We start from the raw sequence: 16,697 nt of genomic DNA on the forward strand, positions 1-16,697 counted from the left end.
AATAAATGTGATGAAAATGCTTGTGAATTGAAAGCAGGAGTGATGAAAATGCGTGAGAATAAATAAACTGTGATGAACTGTGAAGTGATTTGATAAATCAAAGGTCAATTTAGTTCAAATAGAGGTGATTTGATAAAAACAGAGCCATTTTCATCATTCATCTCCGCTGTCTATCATTGATCATTTACCATATAAACAAATATAAAATATCCATTTAGAGTGAGCAACCTGTAGTATATGGGTGGAAGTAACAAAAACTAATAAAAATGCAGAGGCGATGTAAATGCATGTGAATTGAAAAGGAGGGTGATGAACTTCGAGATAAACCACAACAGCGCCCATCCTCGAAAGCCTCAAATATGATTTATCCAATAGATAGATAGATAGATAATTATGTGTGCATTGGGATTTTGTGTCTAGCTTATTGTTCATTGTGTCATCAAAAAGGTTGAGAACAAGTGCTCTATATGTAATACTTAGATATAGGGGATTATTATGTAATACTTAAGAGTGACCTATATGTAATACTTAGAGATATAGGAGATTATTGCTAGATTATAGCTCAGACTGCAGACATAATCATTTAGAGCATTCTGAGGTATTATGGCCCTTATGCAAAAGTCACAAATGCAAATACTGACTGAAAACCTTACGCTCTGCTGTGTCAAGTTTGTGCCAAAACCCTGTAATTGGTATGTTGTGGTGTATGTAATTTTGAGTTGTGCTAGTAATGCTTTCATTAATTTCATGTACATGCATTTGCTGAGCTGCAACTACAAGCCTTTTTTATGCATTCACAATGTGACACGGGAGTCTTTATTACACTGGCTTTAATACTCAACACCACTTAGACACTTTGGACACTGAGACACTTTTTAATAGTTTTATATTGTTTATCTTCATAGTTTTTTTAATAGTTTTTTATTTATGTATTTTGCCTTATATCTTTTCTACACTATTTTTATTACCTTATTACCTTCCCTGTACTTTGTTCTGCCATTGCACTGTGCATTGCTGCTGTGAGTGACACCCGAATTTCCCCTAGGGGATCAACAAAGTGCAATCTTAATCTTAATCTTAATGAATCTAATTGTACAACACATTTACTTTACAGATTCAAATTTGGATTTATTTGTTCTAATCTTTATTCACAAATGCTGACTACAAGTTGCAAAACATTTGTGAAACCTATTTTACGGGTTTGTATGTATTTGTACAAAACGTTTTCATATGTTCACAAATGTTGATATTCATCTACAAGTTGCAAAAGGTTTGTGAACCTCACTGTACACATTCTGAAAACAATTTGGCATCCATTTGAGCCGATGCCTTTCCTCAAAGTAGTTTACATATATAAGAATAAAAAGCATAGCTCCCTAGTTACCAAAAGAGTTGTCATAGCAACCAATGAATGGGAATTATCAGTATGGTTGGAGCGCTTCTCCGACCAATCACATTGCTTAAACACAAACGCAGGATATAGAATTACTGCGCTGTACATAGCCTATAGAAAACCAGCTATGCATTTAAACTACTACTACCACTACTACTACTACTAATAATAATACGTTATTTAACATAGGAAAATACCACAGGAAAATATTTCTTTTTTCGCCTTCCACATGGACAGGTACAGAACAGCCCAGTTGGAGCTTGTAGGGATTCAGTGTCTTGCTTAAGGACACTTCAGCAGGGATGGTGCTTGCCGACACGTTGCCTCGCACCTGACACTCAGGTTGAAGTGTGGCGTCCCTACTCACTATTCCACCCTGCTGCTCAAGAAGACAGAATATAGAACTTATGGTGTGTATGGAGAATATCAAACCAGACCATGACACATCACATCAGCAGCAAGAAATCTTTTCAGTCAGTCAGGAGCGCCCTTTGAGAACTCTGCAGACATTTCACAGACATGATCCTGACATGGTTCAGTTGTTTTCTCAGTCATTATCCTCCAGTTAATGCCTGGCCGAGGCCCAAAATGAGTCTCGAGTCTATTTCTGGTAGGTTCGGTAGAATGCTAGGATGTTTTAATGAGTCTCGTTTTTTGAATTAAAGTAATTTGACTCAAGAAGGGCCCCCAGCTGTAGAAAGATCAGGAACTTTTGCTTGCAGGCATGTCAAGTCAGAACATCGAAATCAAGAAAACCTACGTATTTCCCATGAATGTTCAAAACATTAGCCATGCAATAAATACTAAACAATCAGCAGAGTGACAAAATCAACTTGTAGGAAGTGACAGCTGGATCATGGAGGCTAGAATACATTCCAGACTCAGTATCAGTCAGCTATATCAGTGTGTCTCTCTATAGAGATTCTGTTCCTCACAGTGGATTCCTCCAAGACTCGGGGGGTGGGCTATACTGTCTTGTACATTTCTACAATTGCACACTGGTGCTGTGAATGGTACACACACACACACACACACACACACACACACACACACACACACACACACACACACACACACATACACACACACACAAAATGTAGTCAATTAACAGTCAGGCAGAGCACCCTAACAGCAGGGGAGGAGGAGAGTGTCCCACGATATGTTTTATTAAGGAGATTAGACTGCAGTCAGTCTCCATCTTCATCACCAGCACTTGTCTGATATCTTAGCGGAAAACACTATCTGACTAATTTGTTGATGGCAATGCAAGGCTGATACATCTTGATTTAGCATATCCCTAGTTGATTGCCAGGCTGACGGTGGGCTAGATGACCGACTTGTTGGGTGCGTCACTGACCGGCTGCCAGACTAACAGGCTGGTTTACTGGCTGCTTAACTGATATAAGACCCGATTCAATCAGAAAAACAGACTTTTCTCTTTCTCTCCCTGTCTGTTCTTCCCTTCTGTCTCTCTCTCTCTCTCTTTCTCACACACAGACATCAGTTTCAGGTCGTCTAGTTTCTCCCCCCCCCTTCCCTCTGCATTTCCGCTCCTCTTTTCCACTCCTCCACTCCATTTCTTGTCTCCACTCCTTCACTCCACTCCTCATGTCCTTGAGCACTATGCCTCTAATGGCTTCACCTTAGATGTGATCTTTCTCTCGGGGGGAAACAGCCTTTTGCCCAAGGCTTGTTCAAAACACCCACTGCCTCTCCATAGCGCACACTACACAAACAAAATGACACATAGAGTACAGAAACACACATGCACACACACAGAGGGTGCATACTAGTCAAAAAGGGGCAGATGGGCTTCTTAGAGTGATATATGTTCTACTGGGCTAACAAACACACAGATGGGCACGTTCCCATAAAGCATGCTCACTGGAGGCGAAGAGAAATATTGATGGGGCCCATTACTTCATTTTATGGTGGCAATCCTGCTATTTTATTTGTTGTATAATGTTTTACTCATAAACATAATGTCCAAAGTCAATGAACACCTTACAACTTAACGTGCATCATCCACACCTATTTAAACAATACAGTATATATAAATAGATACACAGGCGCACACACACACACTGACACATAGTGATGCCTCTTTCTCTTTTACTTTCTCTGTCTCTCATACACACACACATGCACGCACAAACACACACATACACACGCACACACACCTTTTGCTCCTGTTCACGCCCTTCTCAAGATGGAGTTCACAGCAAGTCACAGGGGAAGATGAGGTGTTGACAGTAAACCAAAACGCTTTCTAAACCATGCCTGCTGTGCAGCTGACTGTGTTTGTGTTGGACTTCACAGGGCAAGCATTACGTGTTTGACCGGGTGTTCCCCACTAACACCACCCAGGAACAGGTCTACAATACCTGTGCCAAGCAGATTGTCAAAGGTGAGTCACTTGCACGGTTCGTTTCTCTTATCCACAACGCAGGAGTGACAAGGAAAAGGAAAGGGGAGAAAGCCGATACACCCAGAATTGCCACATCCCTTGGTTCTCCTTATCTGCTTTGTCAGTTTATTCAGCGCATCTCTCTCGGTTCCACTCCTCTCACTGACTCGCCCTGCATGAATTAGCAGCCCCTTACATGCAGTGAGAAAAACAATTTCCATGACATGATGTAGTCATAAGACCTATAGGTATGAGCGTCAAAATGCACAACTTAACAAGATGCACACTTATCGTCGCACAGCGGGATTGGCATATCTAGAAGGCATGGATCAAACAAAACCAACCCCCTAGAGAGAGTGAATCTTCTCTTTCTTTCTTCCTCCCTCCCCTCCCTCTGTCTCTGCATCTGTCTGCCTTTCCTTATCCCTGTAACGGCTTTTTTTTGGGGGGGGGGGGTTGTGCCACCTTCAAAGAGAGTGTAACTCCATTGAACTAGGTCCAGATAGAGCCGGTAAAAGAGATTGATTTTTTGGGAGAGATTACTTAGAGACTGTGAGATTACCATGTAGGCCGTGCAAAGAGGAAATAAAAGGCAGGACCAATTGCGGCACAGGGTTTGGAAAATCAAGGGTAGGGATTTCGTGAAAAGAAGGAATGAAAGGAGAGGTAAGATTTAAAATATGTCAAGGGAGGAGGGAAATACAGTGGGGGGAGCAAGGCCAGAGAGGGTTGTTTTGCCTCACATGGTCTGCAGTAAAGAGATACATGTCCTTTTTCACAGTTTCTCTATTTTTTGGCATTTTCTCTCTCTTTCTTTCTCTCTCTCTCTCTCTCTCTCTCTCTCTCTCTCTCACACACACACACACACAGCCTGTCTTTCCTCTCCATCTCTCTGCCTCTGTGTTCCCCTCTGCGGTGGTCTTTACTGTTCTTATCTTCTCCTGTCTTTATTTCCTCTCAGACTCGGATTCTCTCTCTCTCTCTCTGCTCCACCAACCCCATTCTCTTATTTATGTCACGCTCTGTTTCAGTCTTACTATGAGCAGAATGTGTTTTTGGGGGGCAGAGGAAGACGTGTTGCTGAGCTCACGGCTGAGAGCTGCAACAGCGAAAGCAACAAAAGGGCGGGCAGATGAGGAGGGTGGGGGCTTGAGAGAGGGTGCATGCCTCATGATTTCCTTCTGATTAGTCTGTGGTCAGCTAACCTGTGGCAGCCAGTCAGTGAACCTGATGAGCTTTTTTTCTTTTCCCATGTTTGACTTTTCACACTGGAGTTCATCACGCCGTGACGGCAATATGACATTCAGCAGTGTGCCGCTTTTTAGCCTCGAGCTTTACAGCCTCGACCTGCGGTGAGGAATGAGGCGGTGCTGTTTCACTGTGACTCCTATCAAGTGAATGGAGAGGCTAATATGTTTGTACTTGGTTTATACAATACTGAGTGGCTCTCGGTGACTTAAAACACTGTGGGTAGACATTTTTATTGTGTGCAGCCATAGAGGTAATTTAACACCTAACCTTGCTTATATACTGTATACAGCTCAGTGCACACAAGCTTTATGAGGCATATTCTGATCAATTTTTAGAGGTAAGGTCAAAGAAAAACTTCTTTGTCTCTCTGCCAGTGATTTGATCCGTTCTTTCTTTCTTTCTTTCTTTCTTTCTTTCTTTCTTTTTTTCTTTCTTTCTTTCTTTTTTTCTCCATTTTTCTGTTGTTTTTCATTGTAGATGTACTGGGTGGATACAATGGGACCATCTTCGCCTATGGGCAGACTTCATCTGGAAAGACACACACTATGGAGGTAGAGTACTGCTAAATAATTCAAAAGGTAGACCTCCTGCTGTGGTTCACACACAGACACACTCACACTCTTCTACATGTCTTTGTATCTCCTCCTTCCTGCTAGTACATCTCTCTCCATCACTCTCGTCACTGTATCTCCTGTTCCAGCTCTCTCTGGGAACTAACCTCCTTTACAACTCTCCCTGGGAAATAACCTCTTGTTCCTTTTCAAGTCAAGCCTCTCAGCTGTCACTTTCTTTAACATTCTCTCTGCCTCCATTTATCCTTTCCTTCAATAACGTGTTCTTTTCTCACCTCCTCTGCTCACAGGGAAAGCTTCATGACCCCCAGGGAATGGGCATCATTCCTCGGATCGCGGAAGACATTTTCGAACACATATTTGCCATGGATGAGAACCTAGAGTTCCACATAAAGGTTGGTATGACTGTGTTTGTGTGTGTGTGTGCGTGTATGTGTGTGTGTGTGTGTGTGTGTGTGTGTGTGTGTGTGTGTGTTCATGCATGTGTAGTAGTTCTAAGAGTGTGCTTCTTCACGCCCACGCCCACACATGCTGAATTTTGCTGCGACAGACTATGAGACATTCAGCATGAATTCAACATGGACCTCTAAAATAATCCTCATGTGGATGGGGTAGATACAGCCAGGTATGAATAAATCATAATGGATAAGTTGTGTTTGTCTAGCCATATTTGTAGTGCCTTTTCCCTTTTACGTCTTTTAATAGATGGTAATACCTTGCCAGACCCACGGGAGGACAGATTACTCCAACGTCGTTTTGCAGATTTGTATAATCAGCTGCCCTCCCATATCCTCCCTCTCTATCTATATTGCTTTCTTTTTTCTCTCTCTCTCTCTCTCTCTCTCTCTCTCTCTCACTCCTCCACTCTCCTTCTCTCCACTCACTATGAAATTTTTCTCTCTTTCACCTCACTTCTCTCTCTCTCTAAAGTTGTTCCACGTTCTTTTTCTTGCTCTAGGTATCCTATTTTGAGATCTACATGGATAAAATTCGGGACCTGCTTGATGGTGGGTGTATATGCACTGCACAGCTCAGCAAAATATGATTGACAGGGTTTAAAAAAAAAAAAAAAAAGTGGAAACAAAAATCACATTTGTTTACACGATTTTGTCGCAATGCGCATTTAAAAAAACCTTAACCTGCAGACAATACCTATGTGCACAAGGGTTAACGGTAACTGTATTATAGTAATGATTCTGATGGATGATAATGCTATAAAATTCAAAGGGTTCTGAGTATATGTGCTGTGGTGAAATTAAATTGAAAAAGTATGCTATTACAGTTTTACAGAGACGCCTACAGCCACCTATCTATTTTTGATTGTCTATTTTAGATAATAAAGCTTCATGGGTTTGCACACTATAGGTAAAGTAGCACTGTGACATTGCAATGCATGGCAATATCACTGAGATATATAACCAGAGTGGAATGATGGAGAGGCCCAGATATACCACTGTAGGCAGCATCCATCCGATTACATCTTTAATGGAGCCAGAGCCGGTGGTGAAAGCCCCATCTGTATGCAGAGGGGTTCACAGTGGCAGAGGAACATTTAAGCAGTGAACAAGAAAGAGTAGACAACGATCGTGATGAATCGAAGCAGCGCAAGGAACAACACCCAGTAGAGACTTACACATACATCATGCATACATACACATGCATACATCCACATGAGCATAGAGACATGTACACGTACACATAGGAGCATACATTTGGATGTAGGCATGAACAAACATGCACAGGCACATGCACACTCACACACTCACGCACACATCCAAGCATGGGTGTGAACACACAAACACACACAAATGCACAAAGCCTCCAAGGAAAAAACAACAGTCACAACCCAGTGATATTTAAATATCAACAAGAGAGAACCTTGAAATGTGAAGTGACTAACACTGGCGCTTGTGAAGAAATTGTGTCAGTGAGTGCATTGCCAAAAATTAGGATTTTGGCCTTTAGCATTAGTTGAGGCATTTACTAAACTTCTCTGTGACTTTGGCAGAATAGTTCAGCTCCGTTAAAAACGTTTAACATCACATATTAGCCAGGGATTCACATATTATTTCACAACATGTTAGCTTAGTCTGACACTCAAATATGAAGGGACCATGAGTCAGATCTGATTAAATATGTGCTGAGGACTACACACAAATACGCACACAAGCACTCACACAAACACTCACACAGTCATTTGCGCGCATGCACACACACACACACACACACATACACACACACACACACACACACACAGGTAATGCTTCGGGCAATGTAATGACCTCTCTCTTTGTTTTCCCTCTCACCCTAGTGACAAAAACCAACCTGTCAGTGCATGAAGACAAGAACAGAGTTCCCTATGTGAAGGTGAGTCATTGGTCGTTTTGACATGATTCTATTTGGCAACGTGTGTTGTTTTCTCTCTCTTCGTTATGTAGTGTGTGTTATGTGTGTTATGGTAAAAATTGGGGATTCTGATTGAAAGTGAAGCAAACTGCAAAGTTTTGTGTGTGTCTATATGTGTGTGTTTGTGTGTGTGTGTGTGCATACAAGAACAGTACGTGTGTGCATGTGTACGCATGTATCTATGTATCTTAAAATGTGTGCGCTCATGGGGATGCACATTTGTAGGTATGTTCGCGTATATGTTGTGTGTATATGTATGTTGGTGTGTGTGTATTCTTGTTATGATCTTTACTGCACGAAGGAATACGTGTGTGTGTGTGTGTGTGTGTGTGTGTGTGTGTTTGCGTCACCCAGGGGTGCACCGAGCGCTTTGTTACAAGCCCTGAGGAGGTGATGGATGTCATAGATGAAGGCAAGGCCAATCGTCACGTTGCCGTCACCAGTGAGTCACACCGTTCTCCTCTTGGTCTCACACTCTCACGTTCCTCGCACATTTCAGATTAGATTTTTGCACACTTAAAGTGAAGCCTTAGTTAAGCGCAAGGGTGAAGAGCGCATGATTAGGTGGAAAGTGAGACGGATAGTGAACATCTCTCTAAACAACTGTGTCTATAGGAACAATGAATTGATTGATTGACCGACAGAACTGCCTTTGTAAGACAGTTTCTATTAGGAGTCTGAAATAGATAATTCCCTGTCTCCCTGCCTCACTCGTTATCTTATCTCTTGTTGTCTCGTCTTGTCTCCTCTTCTCTATTCCCTTCTTCTCCCCTGTCATTTTCCCTTTGCACTCCCCTTTTCCCTTCTGCTCTTCTCACCCAACCTCTCTTCTATTCTCCTCATCCACTTTCTCCTCTCCTCTCCTCCTCCCTCTCCTCTCCTCTCCTCTCCTCTCTTCTCCTCTCCTCTCCTCTCCTCTCCTCTCCTCTCCTCTCCTCTCCTCTCCTCTCCTCTCCTCTCCTCGACGCTAACCCCTCTCTCCTTTCCTCTCGTCTCTCATCTCTCCCTCCTCTCACCTCTCCCTCTTCTCATCTCTCGTCTCCTCTCTTCTCTTTTCCTCCCCTCTCACTCACCTCTTGTCTGGTCTCTAGACATGAATGAGCACAGTTCGCGCAGCCACAGCATCTTCCTGATAAACATCAAGCAGGAACATGTGGAGACGGAACAGAAACTGAGTGGGAAGCTCTACCTGGTTGACCTAGCTGGTAGCGAGAAGGTTGGTGTCTTCTGTAGAAACAACACTGGGACCAGAAGTCTTTTTCACAATTCATGTTATTCAAGCATCAAAGAGACAGAACAGACACACTGAATTTCACCCTTAGGGCATCTGCTGCATTTTAGAGTATTGGCTCCATGTCACTGCACTGAATTGTTATTTAATTCTACAAAACATTGATCAGTCTTCGACAGTGAAGGGCCTTGGAGCTCATAGAAGACAGTAACTGAAATCTGCTAAATTATTCAGCGTTTGGTTTTCTCTGATGCAAGATGGGTACGGGTTTGCACATTTGGACCAATCCAATTTGTTCCACTGGTACACTGGAGATAAAAAAAAACAATCAGTTTCTGAGAAATAAGAAAATCTGTTTCCAATAGTGACAAGACTCAAGTCTGGTCTCAACACACAATTAATTCTTGACAAAATATCAAACCTCAAAGTTCTTTTTCAGGTCAGAACAGTTCTAAAAAAAAAAGGCAAAGGGCAAAGCAAAGATCAAATTGAAGGGAGCCCTGAAGAACCATGTAATTGTTCCCCTGTTTCAAGGGCTTTCGGGTAAAAATCTGAGTCAGGCTTCATCACACCGTCCAAAAAACAATTTAACTCCAGGACATAGGGCATCGGAAGGAAAGGAGACAGAATACATCGGAGACCCTGCTGAACCAAACTAAGCCGAGACTTGACCCTTGGGTCATGGATGTGTTTCTAGTGTTGATACTATTGATGCATAATATATTGTATAGTATGTATAGGTGCACCCATTTGCCCAGGTTTGCTTGGTGTAGCAGAGGGCCATATACTCTGGATAGATGCTGACTGCTGTGCTTTTAAACTAATAAGTGCTGATGCTGCATCTACAACGCATCTTGGAGATCCCTGGGGATGAAAAGTTATGCTCCAGTAACTTCGACTTGGAAACAAAATTATTATTGACTGACTATGCAATATGTGCTGTAAGGAAGCGGATGCATGCTTCGCAGAATGCCTTGATAGAACAACTCAGTATCTTCTATGGTTAAGTTCCTCGTTCTCTTACTGTAAATAACCGTATCCCATGACAATTTTGACCAAATATGGTATAGCTTACTAGCTTTCCTATAAACTTCCTGAACCTTAACTTTCTTACAGAAATCTTCTCAAAATCTGGTTGATTCCCATTGATTCCCATGTATTTTTGACAATTTGCAATGCACGATCAGTTGCTTGGCTTGATCCAAGGTTAATGAAACAATTTTTTTTTTTACATGTTGGAGACCATGTTGTCTGTCAAAGGAAAAGGAAAACAATGGTGGTTTCCTCACCGACATTATGATGAAGATACTGTACTTTATGAACTAATTCCTCCTATGTGTTTGTATCTGTGTCAGGTCAGTAAGACAGGCGCAGAGGGAGCGGTGCTGGATGAGGCCAAGAACATCAACAAGTCTCTGTCTGCCCTGGGGAACGTCATCTCAGCCTTGGCCGAGGGAACGGTACGACAGAGAAATCTATACAGCCTTCCTTGTCCAGCAGGCCTCTGGCGTGTTGTGCTTGCCTCTTGCTTGGCCTCTAAATTGTTTGTTTTTACAAGACACCTAATGTTTGCTGCCAAAACAATCTGTTTTCCAAAATTGAGTCTCTAGACTGTGGTGAATAAAATAAGAATATTAGAATAGAACAATGTCCTCAATGAGGTAATTTGCTTTGGAACCAAATTACAGTCGAGTGAACAGTACTGTTAGCACGCAGGCTAATTTTCTGTCCCCATATTGACCCATTTTTCCTTTTCGGCTCCACCTTGGTCAAATGATGAATTGATTTTAGTTGAAGTGTTTTAAAACACAACTATCCATAGTCCCATATGCGGCTACAGCTGGTACCTGTCTTATTTCAATTCTTGTTTCCATCTCTCCTTTCTCTGCCTTGTCCCTCTGCCCACTTTCATCATATCCAACCTACATGTCCGCTTCACCCATTCTGCCCCCTCTATACGTCCTTCCAGCTCCATCATCGTAATTAAAACATCCATTCCCCCCTTCTTACATAGCTCTGAACGTTTAGGGAATTCCTCATAAACCTTATGGAAAGGCTCGCAGGCTGTAAATGCCTCACAAATCTTTTATAAGTAGACCGGCATTTCTTCTTTATTAATTTTGCAAGGACATACTCAACGGTTTTTGAAAGCTTTCCCAAGGTTGAATGGAGATATTGTGAATGTGCAGTAGAGGGAGGGAAACCGTTCTGTTTTTTTTGATGTGCTGATGCTCTTTCACAGCGTGTTGTTTTCAAGAAAGGCATGTGTGTGGTGGTGCAGCGTTTCTGCATATTTTCCACAACCTTTTTTTTTCCCTCCTCCTCTCTCTTGATGTCTCTCTCTCTTTCTTTCTTTCTCTCCCTTGTCCTCTCTGTTTCTTTCTTCCTCTCTTTTGCTCTTTGCAGAAATCCCACGTGCCGTACCGTGACAGCAAAATGACTCGCATCCTACAGGACTCGCTGGGCGGGAACTGTCGCACCACCATGTTCATCTGTTGCTCTCCCTCCAGCTACAATGATGCAGAGACCAAATCCACCCTGATGTTTGGCCAACGGTAACATACATCCATGTTAAGTAGCAGTGGTCCGCTACACTGCATAGCATAACTCACCCAGTTGAGGCTGCCCTGTTGGAATGTATTCCTGCTGAAATGTGTTCAGCTCAGATATGCTGTTCACATATTACTGCCTCAAACTCTGCTTTCGACGACCTGCAAACTGCTTTAGAGGCAGGGTTTGTGTTGCATTTTGGTTTCTGATCGTGTTAGGGTTGTTTAAAGAGGGTATGTTCTAATCTTTAGGGTAAGCTGCAACCCTAGAAGCAGAGATTTGGCTTGCTTGCCAGCTTTCCACTGCTATTGCTCGCTTTCAACTCAAAGAAGCTCACATTCGAAAAGAAGCGTCCTGGAAAAGCCTGCTGTATCTCTGGCTTTTCTTCCTTCTACCAATGAATTCCCTGAATAGTGACTGACAAGAGAGTGTGGTGGGTTGAAATAAATAATTTATGACTGAAAGGATCCACAGTATCCACAGCGGATATTTGAAAATTATTGAATTGAAAATTTAGTCTCTTATCTCCCACTCTGTATGCGCCATCGACCACAGTAGCTCATCTCAGCATTAAAATCAGTGCATGATACTGGATTCAGGACATGATATCAGAAATATTTTTTAATAATTTTTAATTTTGATGTGATGAGACAAATTTAGACAGGGCTATTTGTCTCCTCATTAATATTAGGGAATAAATGAATAAGAACAACAGTGTCTTCTTACTGGAGCGTGAAATTAAGACCTTGATTAGTGTACAGAGTACACAGCGGTAGCTAGTCATATGAAATTTTGGTTAGAACTAATCTCACCATAAATGCTTCAACTCCACTTATGCCACTTATTTGTATCATAACTGAGTGACAATATACAGTCACATATACTTCTAGTGAAGTGTGTGATTGCATGTGAATATGCTGTCAATTGCAAAGGTCTACAGCATTTTTACACTCTGAAGTCTCTCTCTTCCTTCTCTATACCTCCCTCCCCCTACATGCACCATCACACCCAGTCAGCAGAAACCCAATTTGTATAGCGATTAATGAGATGCAAGCTCATTTTCATTGAGCAGCCACGGCTGAAATACCTTGTTGACAGTTCTTCTCCTCTCTGCCTCTCTCTCGCCCTTCTTTCTCCTCTCTATCCCTTTTCCCCTAACCCTGCTATTTCTTTCCCTCATACCTTCACTCTGTTTCCCTCCCTTTCTCTCTCTGTTTTGCTCACGCCCTTCCTCTGTTTCTGTCTGCATCCTTCCAAATAGGGCCAAGACCATTAGGAATACAGTATCAGTGAACCTGGAGCTCACGGCAGAGCAGTGGAAGAAGAAGTACGAGAAGGAGAAGGAGAAGAACAGGTCAATGAAAGAGACTATTCAGAGACTCGAGGCTGAGCTGAGCCGCTGGAGGAATGGTGAGACTCATACTGACATCACGCCTATAAAAACATTGCATACATAAAGAGTCTTGCGGGAAAGGTTTTCCGGAAACTATGAAAAACTGATTGATTTTCCCATTGATTCCCGGGCATTTTGACATTATCAATTGTATTTTATGTCAGATTTAGAATAATATTCATGATAACAGTGAAAATTCTCTGTAATAAAATTATCATAAGCCTGTTCTGTTTCCACGGCCATGAAACATTGCTTTACGCTTGCCAGAAAACATCAGCTGTCAAATGCAGCAAAAAATGAGAAACAGCATATTTGCACGTTTGAAGCTTGTGCTGGAGACAGATGATAGGCAAGTCAAGGGAGCCCAGCATCCACACGGTCTGCTGTACCAAATCACTCCATCTTGTTCCTGTCCCTATCCCAGCATGAAAGAGTTTGTACCAACAGGAATGAGAATTTCACCAGCCTGCCAGCCTGTGGACATTATTTTTCAGTCCACGTTAGTGCAAATTTAACCTCATTCGATATAATCTGAACGGAGGCCAATAGAGACGTGGGAAGAGGGCAGCCAAACAGTCTTGTTGGACTTGTGCCCAAAATCCTTAAAAACCCTTTTCAGGCTATTTCTGTTTCATATTATTCAGTTTTTTACACTTAGTATAATTGGATTCCTTCACATTGTCCTGGAGGCAGAGATGTTGGAGACTTTATGTTTTATGCATCCTTATGTATTAGTAATCCTTACAGCGGACAAAGACTAATCACATCTACACATGATTCATAACTCACGTTGGTGTTCTCCTCAAGACGCGTTCACACACTTGTACATCAGTGCATGCTCATACACAAGCACATGCACATTGCACGCATGCACATACTGTAAATGCATAAACATAAGCATTCAGCACACTTTGAAGTGCTGGATGCACACATTCATGCTCATCTACACATCCTCATGCTGATGTACACGTGCACACCCACACACACACAAACACACACACATCTGATCATCCTCTCCTGCTGGAGTTTAGGTCAATTCAAATGTCAGTGCGCTCAATGGTAGCGATGGGTTGACATTCAAGCCGTGTAATGAATCCTGTCCAGCGTTTTTCTAGAAGATCATTCCCTTAGTGCTTGACCTGAATTTTAAACCATTGTAACACGTCTTTATTGAATACCTAGCAGTTAAAATTATTCTTTTTACTTGTCTCAACCCACTCAGTGACTCACACACACACACACACACAGACACACAGACACACACACACACACGCTCACAAACACATTTCCTCCCTCTACTCTCTTTCTCTCTGTCTCACTCACAATTTAGTGCATTTAATTTCCTAATGGATCATTTTGACAACATCGTTGCCCCAACTCCTCTCGCACTGCCCCTGATATTGTTGCCCACTTCGGGCCAGGAATTCCCAGAAATGGATGCCGTTGACCTCCATCTCGTACCACATTTCCCCACTCTTTAAGGATGGTCAAGGATGGCCCAAAGTCGGGAACAGCTGTCCATATATTCAATCATGTCTCCCTCCTCTCCAGTCTAGAACAGTGGTCCCATACCATGTGCCATTGAGAGCCATGTGCCTGCCGTTTTTCATTCCAACTAAACACCACTTCATTTCACTAATTAGCACATCTTCAACTGGAGAGAAGGAACTAATCAGTGACATGAGGCAGTGTAATGTGCAGTTGGAATCAATGGGCCCTATCTTACACCCGGCGCAAAGCGCAGCGCAAGTATCATTGCTAGTTTCCGACCGATGCAGTTGTCATTTTCACGCCCAGCGCCACGTTGTTTAAATAGCAAATGTACTTGCACCCATCTTTGCGCCCATGGGCGTGGTGGTCTTAAAATGAGGTGTGGTCAGGCGCATTGTTGGCGCATTGCTATCTTGAGGCAACAGAAAGCGATTGCGCCATTGACCAACAAAAACCTGGTCTAAAGTCAATGGCGCAGTATTTTCCTACTATTTAAAGGGCGCATTATTCAGATAGTAAGATGCGCCTCTCTCTCTCTCTCTCTCTCTCTCTCTCTCTCTCTCTGTCAAACACACACATACAATGTTACCATGCAAAATAGTAAAGGCCTTTTCAGAATTCCAAAAAACGAGTATTGTACCAAAATACATTTTTTTCAATTTTCTCCCTGCAACATACCCACAAATTATACCAGTATGACGGGCTACAGGGCGTTGGTAGACAGATGTGAAGTCTCCCCCTCTCCTTCTCCTCCTTTCTTCCACTGACCAACTCAGCGCAATCAAAACTCCATGTAAAGTAATTTCACACATATGATTGCATACCTTTAGAACAACAGTGTGATGAGACAGAGCTCCTGGACATGAAACGTGAGATATTCTGTCTGTGGATAAACTGAAAGATTAATTGCGCAATATTGTGCTTCTGTATTCCCACGGGACATCTGTGCGTAAAGCACATCCCCAATAGGATTTAATGGACAGAGCTCATTATATATCTACAAATATTTCACATTTGCAAATGTTATCCATACTGGTTATTTCCTATGATTTAACACTATATAACACTGTAAGGTCGGCTGTAGGAAACGTGAGCTGAGCGCTGCGTAATGGCGCATTCCAAGGATTCCATGCAGTAAATTCACGATGATTGAAAGAGCCTGTCATGTTTTTTTTAAATACCTTATAGTTCGTTATTGTTTTATCACTTAATTGCTCAGTTCTTTGTGCCGTTTTGTTGCTCAAGCACGCTTGGCAGTGTGCCTGTAATATTTAATATTTTGAAGTAATGGCTATGCCTCCGTTTCCCCGTATATACCTATTGTATTTTAGAAATTCTGAATTTCTAAAATACAATATATACGGGGAAAACGTAGATGAACACTAATCCCTTATTTATGCATTGATCCTTAGGAGAGGTTGTGCCAGAGATAGGAGCAACAGAAATGTTAAAATGTTGACCCACTCATTTTTTGCCCCTCCTCTTTAGGTGAGGATGTTCCCGAGTTAGAGCAACTGAGCCCGGGGTCGGTTGAGGTCCGCCTGGTCCCTCCTGAGGCCGAGGAGCCGCCTCTCGACATCTGCAGCCCCTGCAGCCCCTCCTCCCCCACCTCCTCCATTGTGGTGCGAATCTCTGAAGAGGAGCGGCAGAAGTATGAGGAGGAGATCCGCAAGCTTTACAAACAGCTGGATGACAAGGTGATGATGAATGGGTAGTGCATGTGGACTGTATTTGTGAATAAATACAGGGATGATTACACATGGCAGTTGCAGTTTTTGCAATGGTATGCACATATACATGCAAGGAGTGTATCATATGTATTGTTCATGTAAGAAAATGCAGGAATAGATGCATAGTACTACCCCATATATCCAAGCTCCTTTGGAATGGGGCAATATTGAAATGATAAATCAAAATTCATATCCTAACCCTATTTATAACATCCAATATGTACATGCACACTTTCTGAAATGCTCTGTAGTGCCTAATGTGTCATTTAAAAT

The 16,697-nt window shown here is 42.3% G+C and overlaps 1 protein-coding gene across 2 annotated transcripts in view; it reads left to right on the forward strand.

The window, feature by feature from the left end:
- Nucleotides 1-16,697, forward strand: part of kif5ab (kinesin family member 5A, b) — a 53,519-nt gene that overhangs the window by 13,836 nt on the left and 22,986 nt on the right. For both annotated transcript variants that reach the window (XM_071544531.1, XM_071544532.1), the window contains exons 2-12: nt 3,713-3,800; nt 5,529-5,602; nt 5,914-6,018; nt 6,582-6,630; nt 7,935-7,990; nt 8,384-8,471; nt 9,121-9,245; nt 10,616-10,720; nt 11,667-11,815; nt 13,072-13,220; nt 16,183-16,391. In XM_071544531.1, coding sequence (XP_071400632.1) covers nt 3,713-3,800; nt 5,529-5,602; nt 5,914-6,018; nt 6,582-6,630; nt 7,935-7,990; nt 8,384-8,471; nt 9,121-9,245; nt 10,616-10,720; nt 11,667-11,815; nt 13,072-13,220; nt 16,183-16,391 — 1,197 coding nt within the window. The remainder of the gene's footprint in view (nt 1-3,712; nt 3,801-5,528; nt 5,603-5,913; nt 6,019-6,581; nt 6,631-7,934; nt 7,991-8,383; nt 8,472-9,120; nt 9,246-10,615; nt 10,721-11,666; nt 11,816-13,071; nt 13,221-16,182; nt 16,392-16,697) is intronic.

This window comes from Centroberyx affinis, unplaced genomic scaffold, assembly GCF_046629955.1.
Source record: "Centroberyx affinis isolate AG114_WGS23_722 - 3 ecotype Tasmania unplaced genomic scaffold, CSIRO-AGI_Caff_v1 ptg004599l_1, whole genome shotgun sequence".
In the NCBI taxonomy this organism is placed as follows: Eukaryota; Metazoa; Chordata; class Actinopteri; order Beryciformes; family Berycidae; genus Centroberyx; species Centroberyx affinis.